At 41.5% G+C, this 22,660-nt stretch overlaps 1 protein-coding gene and 1 long non-coding RNA gene across 3 annotated transcripts in view; both read right to left on the bottom strand.

Moving 5' to 3' along the window:
* The window catches only part of aplf (aprataxin and PNKP like factor), a 28,875-nt gene that overhangs the window by 4,973 nt on the left and 1,242 nt on the right, over positions 1-22,660 (bottom strand). Inside the window, exons 3-10 of one of the 2 annotated variants that reach the window (XM_050043780.1) lie at positions 16,113-16,184; positions 12,612-12,775; positions 11,868-12,057; positions 9,862-10,009; positions 4,507-4,700; positions 4,069-4,313; positions 1,449-1,577; positions 862-908 (exon numbers count right to left, since the gene is read on the bottom strand). In XM_050043780.1, coding sequence (XP_049899737.1) covers positions 862-908; positions 1,449-1,577; positions 4,069-4,313; positions 4,507-4,700; positions 9,862-10,009; positions 11,868-12,057; positions 12,612-12,775; positions 16,113-16,184 — 1,189 coding nt within the window. The remainder of the gene's footprint in view (positions 1-861; positions 909-1,448; positions 1,578-4,068; positions 4,314-4,506; positions 4,701-9,861; positions 10,010-11,867; positions 12,058-12,611; positions 12,776-16,112; positions 16,185-22,660) is intronic. The other variant, XM_050043781.1, reaches the window with a different exon arrangement.
* LOC126389883 (uncharacterized) lies at positions 20,794-22,654 on the bottom strand. The gene is made up of 3 exons (XR_007569900.1): positions 22,358-22,654; positions 21,695-21,806; positions 20,794-21,591 (listed from the first exon to the last, which is right to left on the bottom strand). It is a non-coding gene; the product is annotated as an uncharacterized LOC126389883 (long non-coding RNA).

Here is a 22,660-nt window from a genome sequence, read left to right as displayed (position 1 = left end):
GCCGTGGTCCTATCGCAGCGGTGCCTGGACAGCGTGACGTGTGTGGTTGTGCTGCTGCCGTGGTCCTGCCAGGTGCCAGGTGACTATTGTCACACATGTATACTGCCAGATATTAATACATACTTTCAACATATTGTACCACAGTAGCCAGAACTATAATTATAATATTATTACTTTCATTAATGTTGTTGTAAGCTATTACCGTTACTGTGGTTTCAGCTTACAGAGACAGACAGGAGCTCTGCGTCGCCGCAAGGTATAGTTAGATTTCTGGGAAGGTGCACGTCAGGCTACGTCGTAGGTACGGCGTCGATTAGACACAAAATCATGGGAAAGCGGACTTCAGGCTGGAAAATACCAAACCTTTATTAATCCATCTGGTGGTGTATTCATGTCCTGAAGTGAAGGTCTGACAAGTGACTGCATTATGACTCTATAATGTTTGGTTATTACAATTCGTATGGCAGATGATGAAACAAAATGTATTTTCCTTCATAATGCTAACACTGAAAACTAAAGAAAGTACAAGAAAAACGAGCCTGTCATTAAATTATGGAAAAATAATATGTTAAATAACTAAGCCATTTTAAAAGGCTTTATTTAATTTGCATAATGGACCCGAGTTAATGACTTTTTCCTGCGTTTTAATGAGGCTTTGATCCCCTGACAGTAATAAAGTACATTTCATTAAAATGTATTGTATTTGTCGAGAGCAGAGTCATTTCTTTGTTTAAAAAGCATTTTTTTAAAAATGCATTTCATACCGACTCTGTTTACTGTGTTCTTTTACAGATCTCACTGTTCATTAGAGTCAACATTAAGATATCGTCAAACAGAAAACAAGAAGCTTAAACATCCTACCTGGTTTCTTTGTGTGTTTGTATTCTTTCCTGTGAAGAGGGTTTTTCCTGTGAGGGAACAAAAAGTTAAAGTTACAGTCAAATTACGTTAATAAACAAAGATTAATGTCACTTTCAGTCCGACACAGTGACGCAGGTAAAGAAGCACTGTGACAATATTGATTACTGTTTTTCAGTCAATGAATAAAAACAACATGAAAGACAGACGCATGTTTTTGGGTATTTTTAAGCCTTTCTTACAGACAGCAGAGAGGTGACAGGTAATGACAGTGAAGGAGGAGCACCAAAGTTCCCGGCCAGACTTTAAAGGAGATGTTGCAGTTAATGGTTGGTGCTTTCGTCTCTCAGCTACAGGGACACTCCCACTAATTACTGCTTTAATGCAAAGTCTTATTCAACCACCTGTGATGTGTGTGTGTGTCTTTGTGTTGGACCTCCTGACAGGTAAAACATATCCTCTGATACCAACATAGCTGCACTAATACGGAGCATCTTAACATCATGTCATGTCTGCCATTAGTGTTTGCTTCATAAGGCCACCAGGTTTCCCATCACTCCCTTTCATCTGACTGCGCTGTGATGTCTGACCTGTAGCAGTCGGTGCCGTAGGGGCACTCAGGTCGGTCTGCCTCCTCGGTCTCCTCCTGCTCCTCCTCCTCCTCCTCATAGTCAGTGTCACCGGGGTGACTGCACTCCTGGAAATGGAGTGGGTTCTTCCTGGAAAAACAAAGAAGGAGGTGATGAGGGATCTTCAGAAACATGCCGCTGCTCCCTCGTTACAGTGTGTACATTTCATTTAAAGGAGCCAACAGTGGAGGTCCACAGGAGCCAGACTGGGGCCGGCTGTTCTTTTAAAGATGCAGTAAAGGCATGAAATCAATCAAGCAAATAATCAGAGCATCCGTCGTATGCAAATGCACTTTAACTAAAACATTACGATTTATGATTAAAAACAGACTCACGCACAGACGAGTAGCACGCCTGAGCACAAGTGTGTATTCCTGCTAAAACGTTGTGCTCAGGGACGCTCAGGACACGCTACTCATTGACTCAAGAGTGTTTTATAGTGTAATGTTTTAGTGAAATGAAAAGTGTTTGTGAAGTTTTATGGCTACTGGGAGAAGTTTGCCTTCAGGGCTTAAAGCCAGATAGCCCTAAAGTTTAAGGAAGAAGATGATGGTTTGGGTTACAATGAAAGCACTTCCTCCAGAGAGAAAGAGTAGGTTAACTTATTATCCCATGTGCTGTTTAATGTGTGTTGGTGCTGTCAAACTAATGTAACCTTTACTGCACTTAACCGGTTATAATTCCTTATAAGTGTTACGTGCTGTTTTTATTTCTTACGGCCAAGAGCAAAAAAGAGTGGCAGCTTTTTCTGTAACTGGCTGTGTTTAGTAAGCACACAATATCGTCTCATATCGATTCCAGGCTCCTGAATTGCATCGAATCATAATTGTATCATGGAGGACTTTGTGACATCAGCAAATATCCTACTGCTATCAAAAGAACCGATATAATATTGTATTGTGATGAAACTAGTGATTATACCCCTACCGCACGCACAGTGACAGGGCTAACTGTTAGCATCACACGGCTAACGCTACCTAACGGAGTAACGACAGAGTCGAGCCGTTTCGGTGTTGGTATAAGTTTGCTGGCACTGTTTAACAGTTCACTGTTGGATGTTAGCTGCTGCTGCTGTGTTAGCTCGTGCTAACCGGGCAGATGTTGGACTTAGAAGATCTGTACCTCTTTCACCTCTGCGTCAGATTCAAATCATGTGAGGACACCTTTAATAAAAGTTTATTTCTCACCTGAAGAGTTGATCTCTTCTATGAATCGCCAGGCAATATCTTTTTGGCCATGATCTTCATAATTTCAGGACTGTGGGTTATTTAGCTTGGGAGAGCTTAGAGTTCTCTTTGTATCAATGGTGAGGAGAGGAGTCAAGCTGTTGTAGGAGCAGACAAAAAGCTGCTACGGGAGCTGGTATGTACAAGCAGAAAGCAAGTGCGGAAATAGGACAGTGGCGTGAAGTGCCGCGGGGCTGCACTTCCAGGAGCCACCACCACGCATCTAGCCACAATCGGTGTGGGGTTGTACACTGAAAATGATAGGGGCGTATTTTTCGACGAGTGTCATTTGCCACCACTGTGTTTTGGCCTTAACGTGTCCAACACTTGGTGAACAACAGGTGGAACTGGTTGAGGAATATTTAGGATTGCACTAAACATGCAAATGTGTTATCAATTAACACAGAGCAACGTCCGCAGTCGGGGAAAAGTCCGCTTTCAGTGTCAGCACTGGTGTAGAAGCATAGACTTATTGGTTGGACATTCATGCACACAGGAAAAGGCGAGGAAACATGCCAGTAAGCCAAAGTCCATTCGGAATGGAGAGCCTGCAGCCGTGACTCTGTGTGAGCGCTCGTCCACATCTGAAGTTTGCTCGGGTGTGCACATGCTCACTGCCACCAGAGAGGTCCACCTCACCAGTCTTGGACTATATTACACGAAAGAACAAATGAAACTTTTCTCTCGCAGATGGTTATATGTCCAGGGAAAGGTTTCCTGTTGACAGCCATGACTTCTTCTCTGTTTACTGGAGGATTGCAGCCATGTGTAAAGGGAAACCTATTCCTCCAACTTTGTGTAGCCAAGTTTATTCGCTCCAAACCAGCTGATGGAAACGTCCCTAATTCACATTTCTTTTTTGCAACATTTCAAAAATGCGCTTGACTTTAAACACGACTCCTGTAAATGAGGCTCTAAAGTTTCTAAGTGTTCACTCTTGGCCCACGGAGACGATCCCCACCAGTGATGTTTGGGAGATAAATCAGTGTGGCTGCTCTTCTCTGCTGCAGCCCTACTTTGTGATTTAGGTTTGAAAGAAAATCTTATAACATTCATGTTCAGCTTTATTGGCTTTGACATAATCCCTTATCTTAAATTCAAGAAGGAACATCTCTTGCGGCTAAAGGCAGAGACACGAGGCGGCTGCTTTGAGAAGCTTTTGGACCTGATTCAGTTTTGGCTCGCTTCATGTTTATCAGCTCAAGTGCACTTTATCTCATCTGTGTTGGAAACCGAGCCACATCAAAGAGAAAGCCCCCTGGCAGGACACGAAATAAATTCATCCTTTAACTTTTATCTTTTTTTTTAATCTCTGAAGAAGCTCAGCTGATGTGTTTGTGCACAGGTAGACATACCTGTAGCAGTCCTTCCCGTATGGACACGGCGTTCTGAGCTGAGGTTTAGACGCAGAGCTGCTGACGGACTGTCCTTGTTTAGTCTGCTGTCGTCCATTTTTCGTGGTGTTAAGGTCAGCTGTAGATGTCTCTCCTCCTGTTCCCTCCTCGTCCACGTCCACGGTGAAGCCGTCAGACTCGTCGCTCACCTCAGGCCTCTTGGATTCCCTCTGCCGCTGGACGGAGGGCCGCTGTGAAGGAACGTCCTGAGAGTCAACAACAGAGACACAAAGGGTTTCATTAGTCTGTAAAGACGACATAGAGACATTTTGTGGACACTTAGTGAAAGTGTGATTTTACAGGTTGGATGGACAGAAGGCCTTATTTGGACCAAAAATGATTATTATAGAAAGACCTGTGTTAAGAGCCACCGACTACTCGCTAACAACTGCACTCAACTGTTTTAGACTGAGCTGCTTCTTCTTCTTCTTCATCATCACTGATCTTCCTTCTCCTCTTCTTCGGCATCTCCTCCTCGCTGAGCTCCGCCCCCTCAGATGAGGAGGTCTTGGTGGGCGCGGCCTTTTTGGCTGCCGCTCCTTTAGTGCTGGTCGACGCTGCAGCTCCTCTACTTCTCTTCGCAGCTGTCTGAACTACAACAGAGAGAAACATCATTTTCAGAGGATCATACAGCAACTAGAGCCCGACGGATACTAAACTACAATTACCGCCGTGTGGTTGTATGACTTTGCCCACCAGTCCAGTGTCTCTGACAGTCTCCATCCATGTCAGTGAAAACATGGATGCTTCACACACAGAAGATCTATACAATCAGCACAGTTTCAAGATTAGAGTCACCAATTCAGTATCTGACCAAATGTCTCCCCTTCTGTTCCTGAGATATGACGCTGAGTAATGGACAGGAGGGTGTTTGATGTCGAACATTATGACAGAACAGTGAAACTGACCTTTGACCATTTGGATCATCGCTTCAACATTTTATCCTGTGAGACATTTATGTGAAGTTTTGTCATAATTAGCGTAGGAATTCTTGAGTTATGGCCAAAACCATGTTTTGTGAGGTCACACTGACCTTCAACCACAGAATTCTTATAAGTTAATTCTTTGGTCCAAGTGGACGTTTGTGTCACATTCAAAGAAATTCCCTTAAGGTGTTCTTGAGGTATCATGTTCAGGAGAACAAGACAGATGCAAGGTCACAGTGACCTTGACCTTTGGGACGTACGAATGGACGGACAACCCATAAACATAATGCCGGAGTGCAGAGGCTTAAAAGTGTCAAGTTTCATTGTGCAAAATCTGTTAAAAATTAATAATAGTTTGCATCGTTTGCATGATTCAAAATTTAAATGTTCAATTCTCAGAAATGTTGGGTTTTTAATCTGACAGCTGCTTAATACTTCATTTTATACAACTTACAAGAGGGGAAGTATTTAGATTTTTTTACTCAGTGACAGTACCAGTACAACAAAGTAAATATACTCCATTACATGTCAAAGTCCTGCATTAGAAGTACAGAATTATCACCAGCAAAATTATTTCAAGTGTTAAAAGTAAAAGTACATGTGTGGTAAACTGTCTCCTGTGACTGATCTGTGATACTGTGAGACACTGTCAGAGAGTTAATACTGATGCATCAGTGTGAGAGCAGCCTGTTACTGTTGAAGCTGCTGCAGGTGGAGCCAGTTTGAACTCTTATATATGCAGTTAGTTAAATATCTAGAAGGGAAAGGAACACATGTTCGGCTTTTATTCATTGATTTCTCATCGGCTTTTAACACAATTCAACCCCACTTTTAACGGAAAGGCTTGTGGAGCAATTCAGCTTAAGTAATAATCTCGTGGGCTGGATTCTTAACTTTCTAACTAATAGGACACAAAGAGTGCGAGTTAATGGTATCCTATCTGACCAAACCTGCACATCCACTGGCTCTCCCCAGGGGTGTGTACTGTCCCCCCTCCTGTTCATTCTGTACACAAATATGTGTCGCAGCAGCAGGGCAGACAGATTTATCTTAAAGTATGCTGACGACTCCGTTATTGTAAGCCTACTCCAAGGAGATGAAGTAAGCCATGGCCCTATTGTTCAGGATTTTATTGACTGGAGTGACAAGTCATTCCTGCAGATGAACATCTCGAAAACCAAAGACATGCAAATTGATTTTAGGAAATGCCCACAGGTCCAGGAGCCCACTGTAATAGAGGGTCAGACAGTAGAGTCTGTGGAAAAATATAAATACCTGCGAACAGTCATTGATAATAAGCTCACATTTGAGGCAAACTGTGAAGCTGTGTATAAAAAGGGGAACCAACGTAAGTATTGTCTGAGAAAGCTGTCTTCTTTTCACATTGACCGAACTTTATTGACCCTCTTTTACCGTGCTTTTATTGAATCTATTTTATCCTTCTGCTTGGTTTCTTGGTTTAGCAACCTCTCCCTAAAAAACAAGAACTCCCTAAATCAAATAGTCAGATGGTCCAGTAAGCTGATAGGAGAACCTCAGCTTAACCCAGAATCCTTATATACCAGGCAGTTACAGAGGATGGCTGGTTCCATCCTGCAAGATGGCTCCCACCCACTACATGAGGAACTTCAGCCCCTCCCATCAGGCCGCAGATACAAACTCCCAGCCTGCAAAACAAAGCGATATAAAGACAGCTTTGTCCCATCAGCCATTAGAGAGTTAAACAAAACTCACTCCAAACCAATCTGAAAGAAAGGAAGGAAAGAAGGGAAGAAAAAAAACAAAAAAAAAACGAATTACTTATTTTTTTTTTTTATTTCTTTGGTATTGTTTTTACATTCATATTTTGGGTATTATAATGGTTTTACATGCCCTTTTTAATCCTGCACTTTGAACTGACGCACTGATGACACTTTACCTTTTTATTGTTACTATGTTATTGTGTCCTCACCTGTTTGTCTGTTTTGTGTGGGCTTGTGTGGATGAAGCCAAATCATCACTTAAACTGTGAACCAAATCTACCTTCGGGTACAAATGAAGTTACCTTACCTTACCTTAGTTTAGACCAGTGGTTCCCAACATGGGGGTTCGGCCCCTCCAAAGGGCCATAAGATAAATCTGAGGGGTCGTCAAATGATTAATGGGAGAGAGTAAGAGGAAACTAAATTCTGATTTTTGGGGTTGTACTGATTTATTGGCTGAACATTGGTATCAGTGATGACTGATGGCAGTGGCCGATATTTGTCTGTTGTGTCACATCATTTTTGGGCAGACTAAAAAGCAGAACTCAACACCAATGGCGTCTCATCGTCCTGGGGACAACAGAAAATGTGTTGGGGATGAGCAGAAATCTTCACCAGGACGCTGTCGGGATGAAAGGAGGCAGTAAACTCACTATAGACACGTCAGAGGACACACCGTATTGTTTCCCTGATAAAGTTACAAACTGAGAGCTCACAGAGGCTGCTTTGAGTTACATTATGATGCGTTCAATATCTCTTCAGTAAAAATGAGTAAGGTAAATTATAACATCTTCATGATGTGTTCAAGGTAATCTTGTAAAATGTAGTTTTTGGTGAGAAACTTGAATAAAAACAGCTGTTTGAAGGAAACATTTTTATGATGTTTTCACAGAAATATAAAACTACGACAGAGTATTAGGGCCACAATGAAGGAAAAAAAAATCAGAGATTTTGAGAATAAAGTTGTAATATTAGGACTTTATTCTCGTAATATTACGAGAACAAAGTCGTAACTGCGAAAAGGACGTAATATTACAAGAATAAAGTCGTAATTTTTAAGGAAATAACCAACAACAAGCAGAACGGGTTAGAGGACGAACCTGCTTGTGGCAGCTGCTCTTTGTCTCAGGTGCGTTGCCTCAAAACACACATATATTACGAGTTTTTTCTCGAAATGTTACGACTTTATTCTCAAAATCTCCGATTTTTTTTTCTTCAATATGGCCCTAATACTCCGTCGTATATTAGAGAGGGAGTTATGATTTATTTTATATAGTGAAAAGACTTCTGAAGCTGTTGCTTTTTTTATTTTAATCAACAGTTACATGATTTTCTTCACGTGAAAGAACGTTATAAAAATGTGTATGATTGAATTTGTGCGCATTCTAAGGCAGTGTGGTGAATGACTTTAAAACAGTTCAGTTTTTTTGTAATGTAGATTTCTTTTGCACAAAAGGGGGAATAAATAAATAAAAACAAAAATAACGACAGTTTAAAAACAGGTACAAAGACAGTATCTTCACAAAGTACAGAAATGATTTCATGCACACTCAGAGTGAGACTGTTGTCGGTATTGTTAGTTCATATTTTCGTATTTGTCTTATAAACGGGGTAAAATTGGTTCTCAGGTATTAAGAAGTGCAGTGATGTAAATGTTTGGTTGATTGATTGTGAGGAGAGAGTATTTATGTAATAGTCTGCTTAGTGATGGATTAGTAAGACTAGACAAGCCTGTTGCTTCCCTCTCCTTTTCAGACATGAAATGTGAATTTATATTTCTCATTGTAACTCTGTTTATGATTTCTCGTTTGTCTCTCTTTTGTAAGTTTTTTTTCTACAATATATTCTATCCTATTCAAAAACACTGGTATCAACTATCGGTCAAATTCTTATTTTAAACATTGGTATCTCCCCAGAATTTCACAGTCAGTGCATCCCTGACAAATTTATATTTGTTTTATCAGACTTTTTGCAAATCTGCAAAGTAACTACAGCTGTCAGATAAATGTTGTTCAGTAAAACTGTAAAATACTTAAGATGCGTACAAGTACCTCAAACTTGCACTTGACTGCAGTCAAAGCCATGATGTGACTGTGAACACGTCAGTGAAAAAGTCTCACTGAATAAAAGCAGAGTGATGTTTCTGAACGACAGCGAGAGCTTTACGAGTTTCTCTTTAGGGAACTGGAACTTTTCCATCAGCCCACTCTGCCCAGTTTGCTTCAGCTGTTTAAGGGCAGCAGAGTGGATGGACGCAGTAATGGAGGCAGTGATGAAGTTACAGAGGGTCCATCCAGCAGAGCAGAGCCGTCTGCTTTCCTTCACAGTAAATATTATAGCAGCAGACACTCAAACGGCAGCACTCAGGGGAAACACAGTGACACACACACACACACACACACACACACACACACACACACACACACACACACACACACACGAAGGCTTCTTTTATCTCCTATAATTATCAGAGAACATCCTGATACACAGAGAAAGGATAACCGCTGTGTTACACTTTTACTTATTCTCTTGTTGACGTCACTTCATCCATTATCACAGCAGTCCGCCTGCTTAACACTCTCACACTGTGTGTCGGGTTCAGCTGCTATTTAAGGTCAACAAATGCCTGCAGTGTGTTAGTGGCGTCCCGTCAGCAGCACCTGGACAACATCAGCTGAAAACAGACACTCATTCCTCCACCAGACACGGAACGATGTTCTAACACTGCTTGGATGGAGACGGATTGAATATGTGGCGGCACGTTGTTGCTGGGTGTCATGTTTCCGTCACTGCTGATCAGAGCTGGAGCTGATAAATACCTGTGATGACTGCAGAGTCATTTGCCCAACATCTCCCACTAAATACAAAACCCAAATGTTCATGTTTTCTTGTCTGGTGGGAAAGATGACTTCAGACATTTAGGAATTTAAAAAAGGGGAACTTTTAAGAATTTTTTAGGACCTTGAGGAACCGGTACATGTATTGTGATGTAACGACAGATCTGGACAGTTCAGGTTTAAGTTTGCCAGTGTGGACGGACACGTGAAAGTAATACACGGTAAACCCATGAATCATGAGCACGGTACCTTTGAGACTGGGGGAGGAGGACGGACTCTGTGCAGCTGCTGCAGCTGCCATCATCCACGCAGGTAAAACTCTTTTCTTGGTTACAGGCGGAGTGATGTCTCTCTGGTCATTGTCGTCGTCTTCTTCTTTTGGTTGTGCAGAGTCTCCCTTCATGAAAATAGAGAGCAGTTCTCAATAATGTCCGGTGGGTTTATCATCAGTTTAACAAGTTTAACTGACAGAATGTGACTCCTGAAACTGACGTGAAGACATCTCACGACAGAAACAGCAGAGCTTCTTTCCTTGCTGATGATCATTGGTGGAGTCATTAAGATTTGATATAATCAGCTAATGATGAAAAGCTGATATCTGAAGGCTTTGTGCTCCAATCTTTGTAACAGCAGGAGAGATTCTGTTAGCGTCACAGTTTATCCATGTATTTCATCAACCTCATGGTCTGAACTCAGAGTCTGTGTCACTGCTGGACACAAATAATCTTTCATATTCACACACTCCCGCTCTCATTGGCCCTCACTTATTAATCTAACGTACAAACCAGTGCCGAGATCATCTACCGTTAGGGTTCGTGTGTGATTCATGTAACGATCACAGCGTAGGAATGATCGGCGTTGATAAATGTGGCAGCTGAAAACAATCACCCCTACATGTTCTCACTTTATATTCTCGTACTGAAATCATTACATATGTCGTCAGTACGGTTTTGACGTGGTCGTTTTCTCGCTAAAACTTAGCAGAGCAAGCTGTGATGTAAAAACGTGCCGACGCCACATGTGAAGGTTATGAGATAGCAGTTAGTTATTTTGAGCGTCTCTCAGAGTTGCAGCAGTTTGGTTGAATTTTGCGTGTTAGCTGTTGTTAGTAGCAGTGAACTGAATGGACCCAGCAGTGGGCCGGTGAAGTGCTGCCCCCTATTTGTTTGGAGCGTGTGGACAGGTTTACACACTGCTCCTTTAAAAGTTCTGTATGTAACTCTGGCTGCACCCAACGATTATTCTTTTATCAATGAATCTGACAATTATTTTTTCGATTAGTTGACTAATCTAATAATTTGTCCATTATTCTAAAAGTTGTTTTTTTTTAATCTGATTAATAGAACACTTAAAGCAACACTTAGCTTTCTGGAAATTTTACGCTTTTCTTTGTTTAGGTTAAAATGCTATCAATAAGCTGATGGCACACTGAAATGTAAGTGAATTCCACCAGAAATAAAAACTCATAATTATACCACTCTCATATGGTTCTAAGAAAACTGCTACGTCGAGCTAGCCCTGAGATGACCGTAACCTACTGTAGTGTTGCCTCTGAAACTGAAAGGAAAGTGACGGAAATGATTTACAGACTGTAACAGCAGTCTGCAACGTTAAAGTCGTTCTCTTGCTCATGCATGCCTGTTAACATAACCAGAAAATATAAGATGGCCGAATAACATTGTTAGATGACGCATGATGTCATGTCAGCAGCGGTGCAGAAAATTTACCTGACCTGCTGTTTTAAGACAGTGCTGCGGGATGCTTTGACTTCAAGCGTCTGTGCGCTGCAGTTGCACTCCTGTGAGAAGCCATTTTCACGTTGGCGGCGAGGTTTTTAGCTGCAGCTTGTTCTCCATAAGAATTCATGCTTGTCTCAGGTGCAGTTTACTTTACTGTGATGTGACAACTAACTAACTATGACATTAATGACATTGATTATGTCGATGAATCACTCAACCCTTACACTCTGCTTGAAAGACAGCTGATCGTTGAGTCTCATCACGATGCTTTTATTTGGTGGTTCTGTGCGACTACTAACCCAAAGCATCAGTATTGACGACCTGGAAATGGCACTCAACATAGAGTTACACACTGAACCTTTAAAGGCAAAAGAATCCAAGTTAGCAGAGATGCAGGTGTGGATCATCTCGTGGTTTGTAACGTCCACATATCAAAATGATAAAAACGTCTTGACACAACTTCCTGCTCCGCTGCTTCTCTGCTCATAAAGATTTTGCTCTGCGAGTTAAACAGACCTTGTTTGAACTTGTGTCGTCGGCCTCCTCCTGGTCCGACGGAGCTGCTGGTGTCGGCTCCTCATGAGGTGGAGTCTGTCCGACAGGAGGAGGTGAAGGAGGAGGAGAAGGAGGAGGAAGAGGTTGTTGTACATCTGGCTTTGGAGAAACTGGGAGTTCTTCTTTTTCTTCTTCAAACATCTGACTGTTTCTACAGGAAGAAAAAAGATTGAAAAGTGACATTCAGCCTGAACAACTGAGGCTGCAGTTCACTTTTAAAACCCCTGAATGACAGAAAGAGACTTTTTAGAAAAAGAACCTTAATGCTGCTGCTCTGATACAAGCTGAACTTGTGTATGAATTTTACATGAGCTTTGTCTGGTCTGAATGGTGGCAACATGTTCTCGAGTGTCCATTTCCCGTCTGTTTGATCTGAACTTCAAACAGAGAGCCGGCAGCAGGACAATAGACGAGACGCTAACTCATAGATGAAAGATTACCGCAGCCCAAAGACTACATGAATCAACCATGTCCCTAATGTTGGCTTTCAATTGAGACACCAGATAACACTTAAACCAGATCCCATTAAACCCCATGCAGTCTGCTCCACCAAGATGAAAGATAAGACTGTAATTAAACAGTGGAGAGCAGCCTCTTACGTCTTGATTTCATTATACACAAAGACGTCGGGGGGAAATCGCAGCAAATGAGATTCATAACTTAATCTTGACATGGCGGGGAGCACTTTGTCTGACGTGTAAGTACCTGGGAGTGCGGTCCTCTTCACCCACGGCCACCACTTTGTAGATGAAGCGGCCCGGCAGCAGAGAGAACAAGTCTCCATGATGAAGAGGGTACCAGGTATCTCTCTGCAGAGGCTGAGGCTCGTCGGTCAGGGACGACTGAACAAAGCACGGGTTCAGGTGGGTCTAAAGATCAAAACGACAAGAGGATGAACTGATGAACTCCAGCAGGTTTGTCACTGAATCACACAGCTTCTTTTGTCTTATTTGTGCAGTTTCAGCGCACGCAAAAACTAATTCAGTCAATATTTTATATCCTGTTTTTCAATTTTCACTTCGATACAGACGGGCTGTTCATCATTCAATCTCTGTTTGCTTTTAAAAGACATCTTTAAGGTCCAGTGTGTCAGATTTAGGGGAATTTAGTGGCGTCTAGCGGTGAGGACTGTAGACTGCAGCCAGCTGAAACTTCTCCTGGTTAGAATTCCTTCAGTGTTCATTGTTCAGGAGCTGAGTTATCCTCAGAGGTCTCTTCCTCTCAGAAACAAACAGAGCAGCTGATTTAACCAGTAAAACACTGAATAAAGCAGTTTCATGTTACGATTCAGTGTTTTCTGATGTTGGTCTTCAAAGATGGGCCTCTGACAATGCAAAAACATAAAAATGCAAATGTCCCTCTCTAGAGCCAGTGTTTGGTTTGTCTGCTCTGGGCTACTGTAGAAAGATGGTGGTGCAATATGGCAGTCTCCGTAGACGAGTACCTGCTCCCTGTGTAGATATAAACAGCTCATTCTCAGATAACAAAAACACAACGATTCTTATTTTCAGGCAGTGTTGACTTCATTGACAAAAACTACGATGGAAATTATTCGTCAACGACTTTTTTTCCATGTGAAAATGAGATGCTGACGAGCTAAAAGTAGATCTTGATAATAAAAACCAAGACAAACTCTATGTTTCATTTTTGTTGACGAGATGAGACGTGACAAAAAATGTTAGTGGTGGACTATCAGACACTGAAAGCTGAGAACGGCCGTGCTTGTAATGATCTTCAGATGCCTGATGAGCGACAGGCTGGTAAACTCCAGTAAATAGTCTGCACCAGGATGTTTGGGTTGGTGCGAGTTGTGAGCTGTAATTCAGCAGTAAATAATCAGCCGTGTGTGCCTGACTGTGGATGATGGAGCTGCTGAATGGATTTGTGGAGTTTGTTAGTTGCAGCGGTGGCTGTTAGCAGCTAGCTCCGCTCGCAGACTTCACAGCTTCACCCCGCAGGACTCCACTCAGTCCGGACTGGAGAAGGTTTGTGGGTTGATGGTGTTTGACAGGCAGGTAGGAGGCTCAGTTATCTGTGAGTGTAGCTGTGCTGTAAGTAAACAGTCTGAACTCAGATCAGTTTTCTCTGACAGAGATGAAAGTTTAGTTTGAATCACCAACTCTGTGAGAGGACACCAGTTTAAACCTCCAGACTAACATGTTGCACATGAAGAAACAAGTTATGTTTCTGCTTCTTAACAGTCACATGGATAAGTCAGAGTTTACAATGAACCTGGGGACAAATCCTAGTTGGCTCACATTAGTTATTTGTTGAGAGCATAAATAGAGAGATGTTGAGCTTTTCAAATGATGATCAGTAAGTGTGTGCTCGTAAATCAGCCCTTAAACCTGTCACACACTGCTGGAGACATGACACACACATTATTTCATACAACCTGTCACCTTGAGTCTGATTTATGATCCATGAATTAACCTCACTGGATTAGTTTGAAAATATAAAAAAGCATATACAAAATATATTGACTAACAGACTAAAATGTGACTAAAACTAAGAAACATACTAACAGACTAAAATGTGACTAAAACTAAGAAACATTTTTATCTCAAGACTCAGACTAAATATAAAGTAGCTGTCAAAATTAACACTGATTTCAGGTGATTAAATGCGACACTCTTATTATATAATATTCCATTTCTGTAGGAAAACACTTCGGAAGAAGAATTTTAATCGCTAGAAGATTTAAGGCTTCCACGTGCATGTATAATTTGTTTACATCTCAGCACAGGCTTGTGCAATCTGACACAGGCAGCAGCTGAGATTTATTATTAGACCCATCCCACAGTGTGACACACAATAAACCTGCAAAATCACCATAACGGCACAGTGTGTAGGGAGCTTCTGTCAGAGTGCACTCTCTCTGTACCCCTCAGTTTAACAGGTCACAGCGACCTGATTCTTCACCTGGAACAATCATCTGAAATCTGTGGATGATTTTCCTTTACGCTCACAGCCCAGCAGCGAAAAAACTGCCACTAAAAAGGAATCGATGAAAAAGAAAAAATTGACAGCATTTGCATTTTCTCTGTTTTATGATGCAGGTGTGACGGTTAAAGCATCGATGTGGCTTCACAGCTGCGGGCTGCTCTCTGAAGAATATCCATAGCTGCAATGTCAAGAGACCGAATTGATTGATGTGATTGATTCCAACACACGATTAAAAGAAGTGTTGTGACTGTGAGGTGTTAATTATTTGTCTGAGATGACAATTTGAAACGTGCTGATGCATTAACATCCCTTCAAGTCAATTAAGCAAATGATAATTCAATAAGACGGTGTGATTTATGTTATTAACAGACCTCCGTCTGACTCCAATGACTCCACCTCCCTCAGGACGGATAAAGATCAGAGTATTGAATGTATTTGTTACGACTGTATATGACCACAGCTACTAAATGGAGACCTTTCAGCAACCTTTGACAGCCATTGCTCCTGAAATGCAAGATTTCTCTTGATGCCAATACTGTACGATCACCAGACACCTTCCATCCATCAGTTAGTTTTACCCACTTATCCTCTCACAACAAGGCTGCAGCCAATCCCCAGTAAGGTGAGAGGAGAGGCACACCTGGACAGGTCTCCAGTCAGTCACAGGGAGGACGAAGACCAAATGTTTGGAAATTAAATGCCAATTCTGTGATGCAGAGAGTGTGTGTTATTTATCAATTACACTCTGAAGATTAACCTGCTGAGAGTGTTTGCAGGGTCGTTCTCTTGATTCTACCGTCCAGACCAAAAACTGCTCGTCCCTTTGTGAATAAACATGGGAACCAAATACAAGAAAGACACTATGGCTGGGCGACTGTGCCTTACCTATATTCCTAAAATCTGTTCTGCAGGCGCAGATTCCACATGGGCCTGCGTATGAGCTATCTGGTGGTGGATCAACCAGATACACACTGAACACACTAAAGTGACATGAGTTGACTTTGATTGTTGCAGCATCACAGTGACTGTCGTTTGTTCAGACTTCACTGCACACAGTCAGCCACATAAGCAGCACGCTGCAGCTCAGAGCCGCACAGACAACATTAAATAATAACGTTATAATTCTATAACTTAAAAAAAGTTAGAGACTCCAGCTTTAATAACTGATGGTAGACCTATGAAAAGGTTCACCAGTAAGCTAATGGTCAACATGGCAAACCACTGGTGTGGATGTTTTAAACCTTCAGTGAGAGGACGTACCGGTTTGAGACACAGCTGTCCGTCCAGGTTCTCCAGCAGCCCGTGAAGTCTGGACACTCTCTTATCAGTGATCTGAGACGACGTGAAGGAAAACAGGAGAAAAGGTTCAAAATGGAGGTACAAAGCAGATACATACACATCACCATCTGACCAACTGCAGGACAGATTCTCATGGAATTCACTGTGAACAGTCACAGTCCACAGAGCACTATGCTGAGGAGTCGCCAACACCCTGACTTTTACTCCTTTGTCACCATCAGGACAGAATTTCCACTTGTATTTCTATTAAAATTAACACATGCATGATGTTTGCTGGACATATTAAAGTTCCCTGCTCACATTTTGGTGCGGTGATTTACTTATCTGACTTTATTCTGTCACACATCTTGCTTGTGGTACCAGGAAAAAGAAAATCAGGCAATTTTTTCAGAAGCAGGGCTGCCTCCGAAACTCATCATTTAAAATCAGTGCTGCATAAACAACGGTGTGCTGCATCAGAAATGACAAATCCTGAACCATGAGTCCAGCTGCCTGCGTGTTATCGGTGTGACAGAGTCCTCCAGTGGTTCAGAGGAAGACCTGCAGCTCAGCACTTACATTCATATGATCCTGACTTATACTTATCAGTGCACAGTTTTATTGATCAATGTGTGTCAGGCAAAAACAATTAACATCATTCATAGGAAAAAAATTGTGAAGCTGGAAACTTGAAATGTTTTCACATGAAAAATGACTTCAACCATCAAAATAGTTTCACATTAGCTGTGATCAACTAATCATTGCAGCTGTGCATGTAGAAATTGTTGGGTAGTTTCATTTATTTTATAAATAGGATCTAAATATATAGGCTACATATATATTTTAAAAAATAAGAATACACAGAGTCCACTGGTCTAAAGTTAGACTCTCACACATTTACCCAGATGTGAACCCTGGCTGTGACAAATGTTCAGGTGGTGAGGCTTCGCTTATTCACGTGTACTGGACATGTCCACGTTTTTCAATCCTTGTCCTCTATCCTTAACTTTGACCTGCAGCCCGATCCCCTGGTCGCCCTCTTTGGCACCACCGCAGAGGAAGATGTACACCTGACTCCAACCCAACGCCGTACACTGTCTTTTGCCTCTGTGCTGGCCAGACAGGCTGTTTTAATCAGATGGAGGGATGCTGCCCCGCCAACCCACGCCCAGTGGCTGAAGGACATTGTGTCCTGCCTTAATCTTGAAAAGATTTGCCACTCAATTAGTGACTCAAATAAAAAATTCCAACAGGTTTGGGGACCTTCACTGAAGTACTTTCAGAGTTGCCAGTTAAACTGAGATTTTGTGTTTGTTTCTTGTTCTTGGTGCTTCCTGCCAGTGGGCGCATTCACACCAGAATGCGAGGAATGCTGAAACATTTCACACCTTCATTTGGTTCAGTTCACTTTCACTCTGCACTTTTTAAAGCGGACCAAACCGCCTGGACAACGTCACGCAGTTACAACAGCTGCTTGTTTGGGAGCGGTATTTCCCAAAACGACCACTGACCAGGAAGAAAAAAAGCATGAAGAAGAAGAAAACCTGGCTCATTGATTGGCCAGGACCGAAAACGGAAATCCATCCCCTTCAGCGATTTGTTGTCCTCTGACCACATATCAATAAGCACCTGCACCTCCTCACTACTCCACGTCTGCCCACGAGACTTTATTCAACTTTTTCTTTTTTTACCGCTGCTTCTCTTGGTTTACGCTGTTGGCTTTGTTTTTTGTCTTCCCAAAATGCACTGCGCTCTACGTCACTTCCTCTCTTTGGTTCGCTGGATAGGACGTTTGCATTTCCCACTGTAAGCAAACCGCACCAGGGTTCACATGCAAGTGAACCGAGACCCTCAGTTTTCAAGTGGACCAGGGTGCGCTCCTTTGGTCCGCACCAGAGTTCAAATGAGCATTCACGTCACTCCAAACGAACTGAACTATCCGTGGAAGTGGACCGGGGTTCATTTAAAGCGGACCAAATAGCTCCAGTGTGAATGCATAAAGTACCCCATCATTCTGAGCCTGCCTTTACAAAGACATCCCTCCTCTTCTCACTGTTATTAGGGCTTATGGTATGGGGAGGGTTTGACTTCAAGCTTTGCTCCCCATCATACATATGCTTTAAGTCTGATACCTGCTGTGAGCATGTTTTGTGTAATCCTGTTAAAACTGAATAAAAATATTCTTGATAAATAAAATATAAGAATAGGCTGAATAGGAAGGGAGCGTAGGTATGGCAGAGGAGGAATGGGACAGTGTGGGTTCTCTGGTGCCAATCATTATCACATATCTGGTCTTGCCCATCATTAGTTCCTCTCTGGCAGCAGGTTCACACAGTTCTGCAAAAAGTATTCCAGGTGGACATTTCATTAAAACTAGAGACGCTATATTTGGGCACCCTGCCTCTGGACTGTGTTACCTCTCATGAGAGATATCTATTTGGGATCCTGAGTGCAGCGAGAAAGCCATTATTAGAGAGAGACTAAAACCAGCAAAACCTACAGCTGATGTCTGAATAGATATTATATATGATATCTTTAAGGTGGAAAGGATTACTTTCCTATCAGACTGCAACATGATAAGCTTTTGAAAGATGTGAAAAGTGGATGGTGTGTATTACACCTGTATGATCTTCATTTGTTTGAGGTGAATTTTCTTATCCAACGTTCTGGTTCTATATAATGAGCTCAGTTTCTTTTTTTGAATTTGTTTTTCTATGCTTATACCTGTATTTACATTTACTCTACTGGCCCATTTTGGCTTCTGTACTGTAACTCACTTCCACTTTCATGTTACCTCCTGCTGTAAGTGTGTCTCACAGAAGGCCTGGAGAGGTACGGCTATTGAGTCCTATGAGTTTGATTAAACTGTCTGTTTGGACTTTGATAGAACTCAATTAAAAAATATATAATTATAAAATAATTATCAAAAATAATATACTTAGTTACATTCCACCACACTTAAAGCAAAACTTACCTTTCTGGAAATTTTACGCTTTTCTTTGTTTAGGTTAAAATGCTATTAATAAGCTGATGGCACACTAAAATGTAAGTAAATCCCACCAGAAATAAAAACTCATAATTATACCATTCTCATATGGTTCTAAGAAAACTCTGACCAATCACTGCATTCGGACCGAATTTTTAGTTTTTAGTTTGCCTCTAATGTATCATAGGCTATAACGTTATATTTGACAAAACAGCATCCAGTTGCTTACGGTTAGCCTACTGTCTTGTTTGTTGCCAGTCACCAGTACTATCTAACGTTAGCGTTTACGTTATATTATAAAACTCATCAGTCATCACTGACCCCGGATAAGTTTCAAAACTCCGGGGTTGCGTTTGACTGTGCAGGACTGGTAACGTTATGTTTAGTTTGCTTCTAATATAACATATAACGTTATACGACAACACGGCATCCAGTTGCTAATGGCTAACGTTAGCCTACTGTAGCGTAGCCTCTGAAACATTAACGTTATCTTCCTTGTGCGTTTCCACTTACTAGTAACGTTAACGCTACTATCTAACGTTAGCACTGTAACCTCATTCCAAAACTCATCAGTCATCACTGACTCTGGTTGAGTTTTAAAACAGACTGTTTGACTGTCTTGGTTGTAACGTTACACTCGCTCTCCTCTTCCGTGTATCTGACGTTACCTTGCCAACGCCTCCGTCTATCATAGACGTAATGAGGACATAATGGAGGGAGGTGGAGTTGTGGATGTTCAAATTTTTTCTAAGTGCTGTGTGAAATGTAAGAAAGGTAAGAGCTGCTTTAACATAAATACATATATTTAACTATTTTTCCAACTACTTTCCCAGTTGTAAAGTATTCTGTCTCTATTCAATACTTATTACTAACAATTACTAATATTTTTAACATCATAATTCATAATTAAAAAAAAAAAAAAAGTTTTAAAAAATAAGTTAAGTTAAAAATGATAAGACAACAAAGACGCAGAGCGCATTTTATTCAGGGCGCTATGGCTGCGCCTTGAGTTCAACTTTTGGAACGCAGCAGTGCTCACCGCATGTCATGTGACAACGAACAACCAATCACAGCCGACGGATATCTTTCTCTTCTAATGTAAATATCAGTCTGTGATAAATATGGAGGGGAAGTTGATCATGTTAGTGCAGAGCTGTCAGAGCTTTACATCTGTCCCACAGACAATATGTTTGGCCTAATACACACATACAAAACAACACCTGGAAGAAGATCAGGGGCCTGTTTCACAAAACCAGGATAAGGGATTAAGCCGGGATATCTTGGTTATCCTGGATCAACTTATCCTTGATCCAGTTTCACAAAAGCAGGATAGGGGGAAGTGGGATATGTTTTGACATAAGTTACCATGGAGATTTATTCTGTGGAGCTAGCCTGCTCCAGACCAGGCTAAGTTCCAGGATCTATTTAATCTCATCCCTTATCTCAGTCAGCAGTCACCACAAACGGAAACCAATAGTTATTCCACTGCCCACTGCACATTGTTATCACATTCAACCAGACCCACTGTCATTATTTAAACATTTGTGATCATTAATTGCAATCATTTTAGATAAATGATGATTTTAGATGATTTTGCAATCATTAGATAATTTACAGTTTTCCATAGACTATATATAAAATACACATCCCATATAAATATAAATACACATGAAAGAGTAACATGATGTTCCTTTATTGAATAAGGATAAATCAAAGCAAGTAAACCATGAGCTCCTTTCAAAACTGAAGTCACACAGTGACTCTACAAGATAGAAAGCACGGAATCAAAGCATATTATACAACACAAGAATAAATACACATTCAAAGGTCTGTATATGATACACCCCGCATGTCTGCACACTGAAATAAATGCAGGACAAATCCATACACAACAAATGAACAGACAAATGAATGGATGCAGTAGCCTCCCTGCAAGCTTGTATACACACAGTATACAGCACAAACAACATAAGAGGCCAAATCAATTTAAATTGAATAAAAAAAAACAAATTCCTCTGCCAATGCAGGCCATATTTAACTGAAATTCACAGCATGCGTCTCTGCCACTGCAGGACATATTTAACTTAAATTTAATGCATGCATGTTAACTAAAATAATTTAACACATATTGGTCCCTGACCAGCCGACCACTGTCGTCATCAGGGAAGATGGCAGGATTGTCCCAGTCCATGTGTGATGGCACTCTGGGGGCCCTCTCCTTCCTCAGGCAGGCCACATTGTGGAGGACAGCACAGGCCATAGTGATGTCACATACCCTTAAAGGGCTGACCCTTAAGTGGTTAAGACAGTGAAAGCGTGCCTTCAGGAGGCCAAAGGTCATTTCGATCCTGGCCCTTGTCCTGGCATGGGCATGATTATGGGCCTGCTGTGCTTCCTGAGGGTCTATGTATGGTGTGAGGAGAAAAGGCTGGCAGGCATACCCCCTGTCCCCCAGCAACACACCAGAGAATTCACCTGTCAATACAAAATCTCATCATCACAACCTCATAAATAGAGTGACATTCTTGACACAGCCATGATGTAAAAAGCGGTTATTAACAGAGGTTGTGTGGCTCACCTTGTGATAGGCACTGATAGATTCCAGAGGTCCGAAAGACTCAGGAGTCATGGACTGGGCCGGGCCACTTTGCCACAACATTGCTGATCAGATAGTCAGCATCGCAGACCATCTGAAATGATAAGATGAAGACTATTAAACCAATCAATGCACATCACAAGCAATGCACAGTGTTCATTAATCGACAATATCAAAACGTAATGTTCACCTGAACATTAATGCTGTGAAAGGATTTCCTATTCACAAAATCGGGGGATTATATATGTATATATGTAATATATATATATATATATATATATATATATATATATATTTATATATATATATATATTCTATATATATTCTTATGATCAATCAGCATACACATGGAGCATGAGGAGCAAACATAGGATAAGATAAGGTAAGATAAGATAAGAGGAACTTTATTTATCCCAAAGGGAAATTCAATTACGTCAGTGAGCTCATGTATTTATCAAAGAGTTATACAGTCTGATGGAGTTGCATTTACACAATTTCACTCACATCTGCAGTCAATTTCAGTTACAATTTCAACTGATTCATAATCAGAGTACAACTACGTTTTCGGAGATGTTAATTAACTATTTGGATTGTAATTGTGATGGCTTCAGCGGAGCAGTGAGTGTGTATTTGTGCACTACTTACGCATTCAGGCCGCCTGCAACTTTGCCACGCTTTCTCTCGTTGTTTTATTACTGTGGCGGTGTTGCCTTTCTTTATGATTTGATCCTTTACCTCTTCGTAAGCCTCCATGAGGATTTCTGCCTCCGACGGGGTAAAGTACGCTGCTCTCGTTGCCATGGTGAATCGGTGAATCTGTGATCAATGGCGGGGTCTATTTGAGGAAGCCGCGTGCGCGCACTGATCCAGGATTGGTTTCACCTGGCTTGATGAATCCGTGTCTGCTCATCCTGGCTTGGTCTTTGTGCAACCCATTAAGCCTGGACG

Source organism: Epinephelus moara, chromosome 5 (genome assembly GCF_006386435.1).
Source record: "Epinephelus moara isolate mb chromosome 5, YSFRI_EMoa_1.0, whole genome shotgun sequence".
NCBI lineage: Eukaryota > Metazoa > Chordata > Actinopteri > Perciformes > Serranidae > Epinephelus > Epinephelus moara.
Note: the sequence above shows the minus strand (reverse complement) of the source record. Positions and strands in the feature narration are given on the sequence as shown.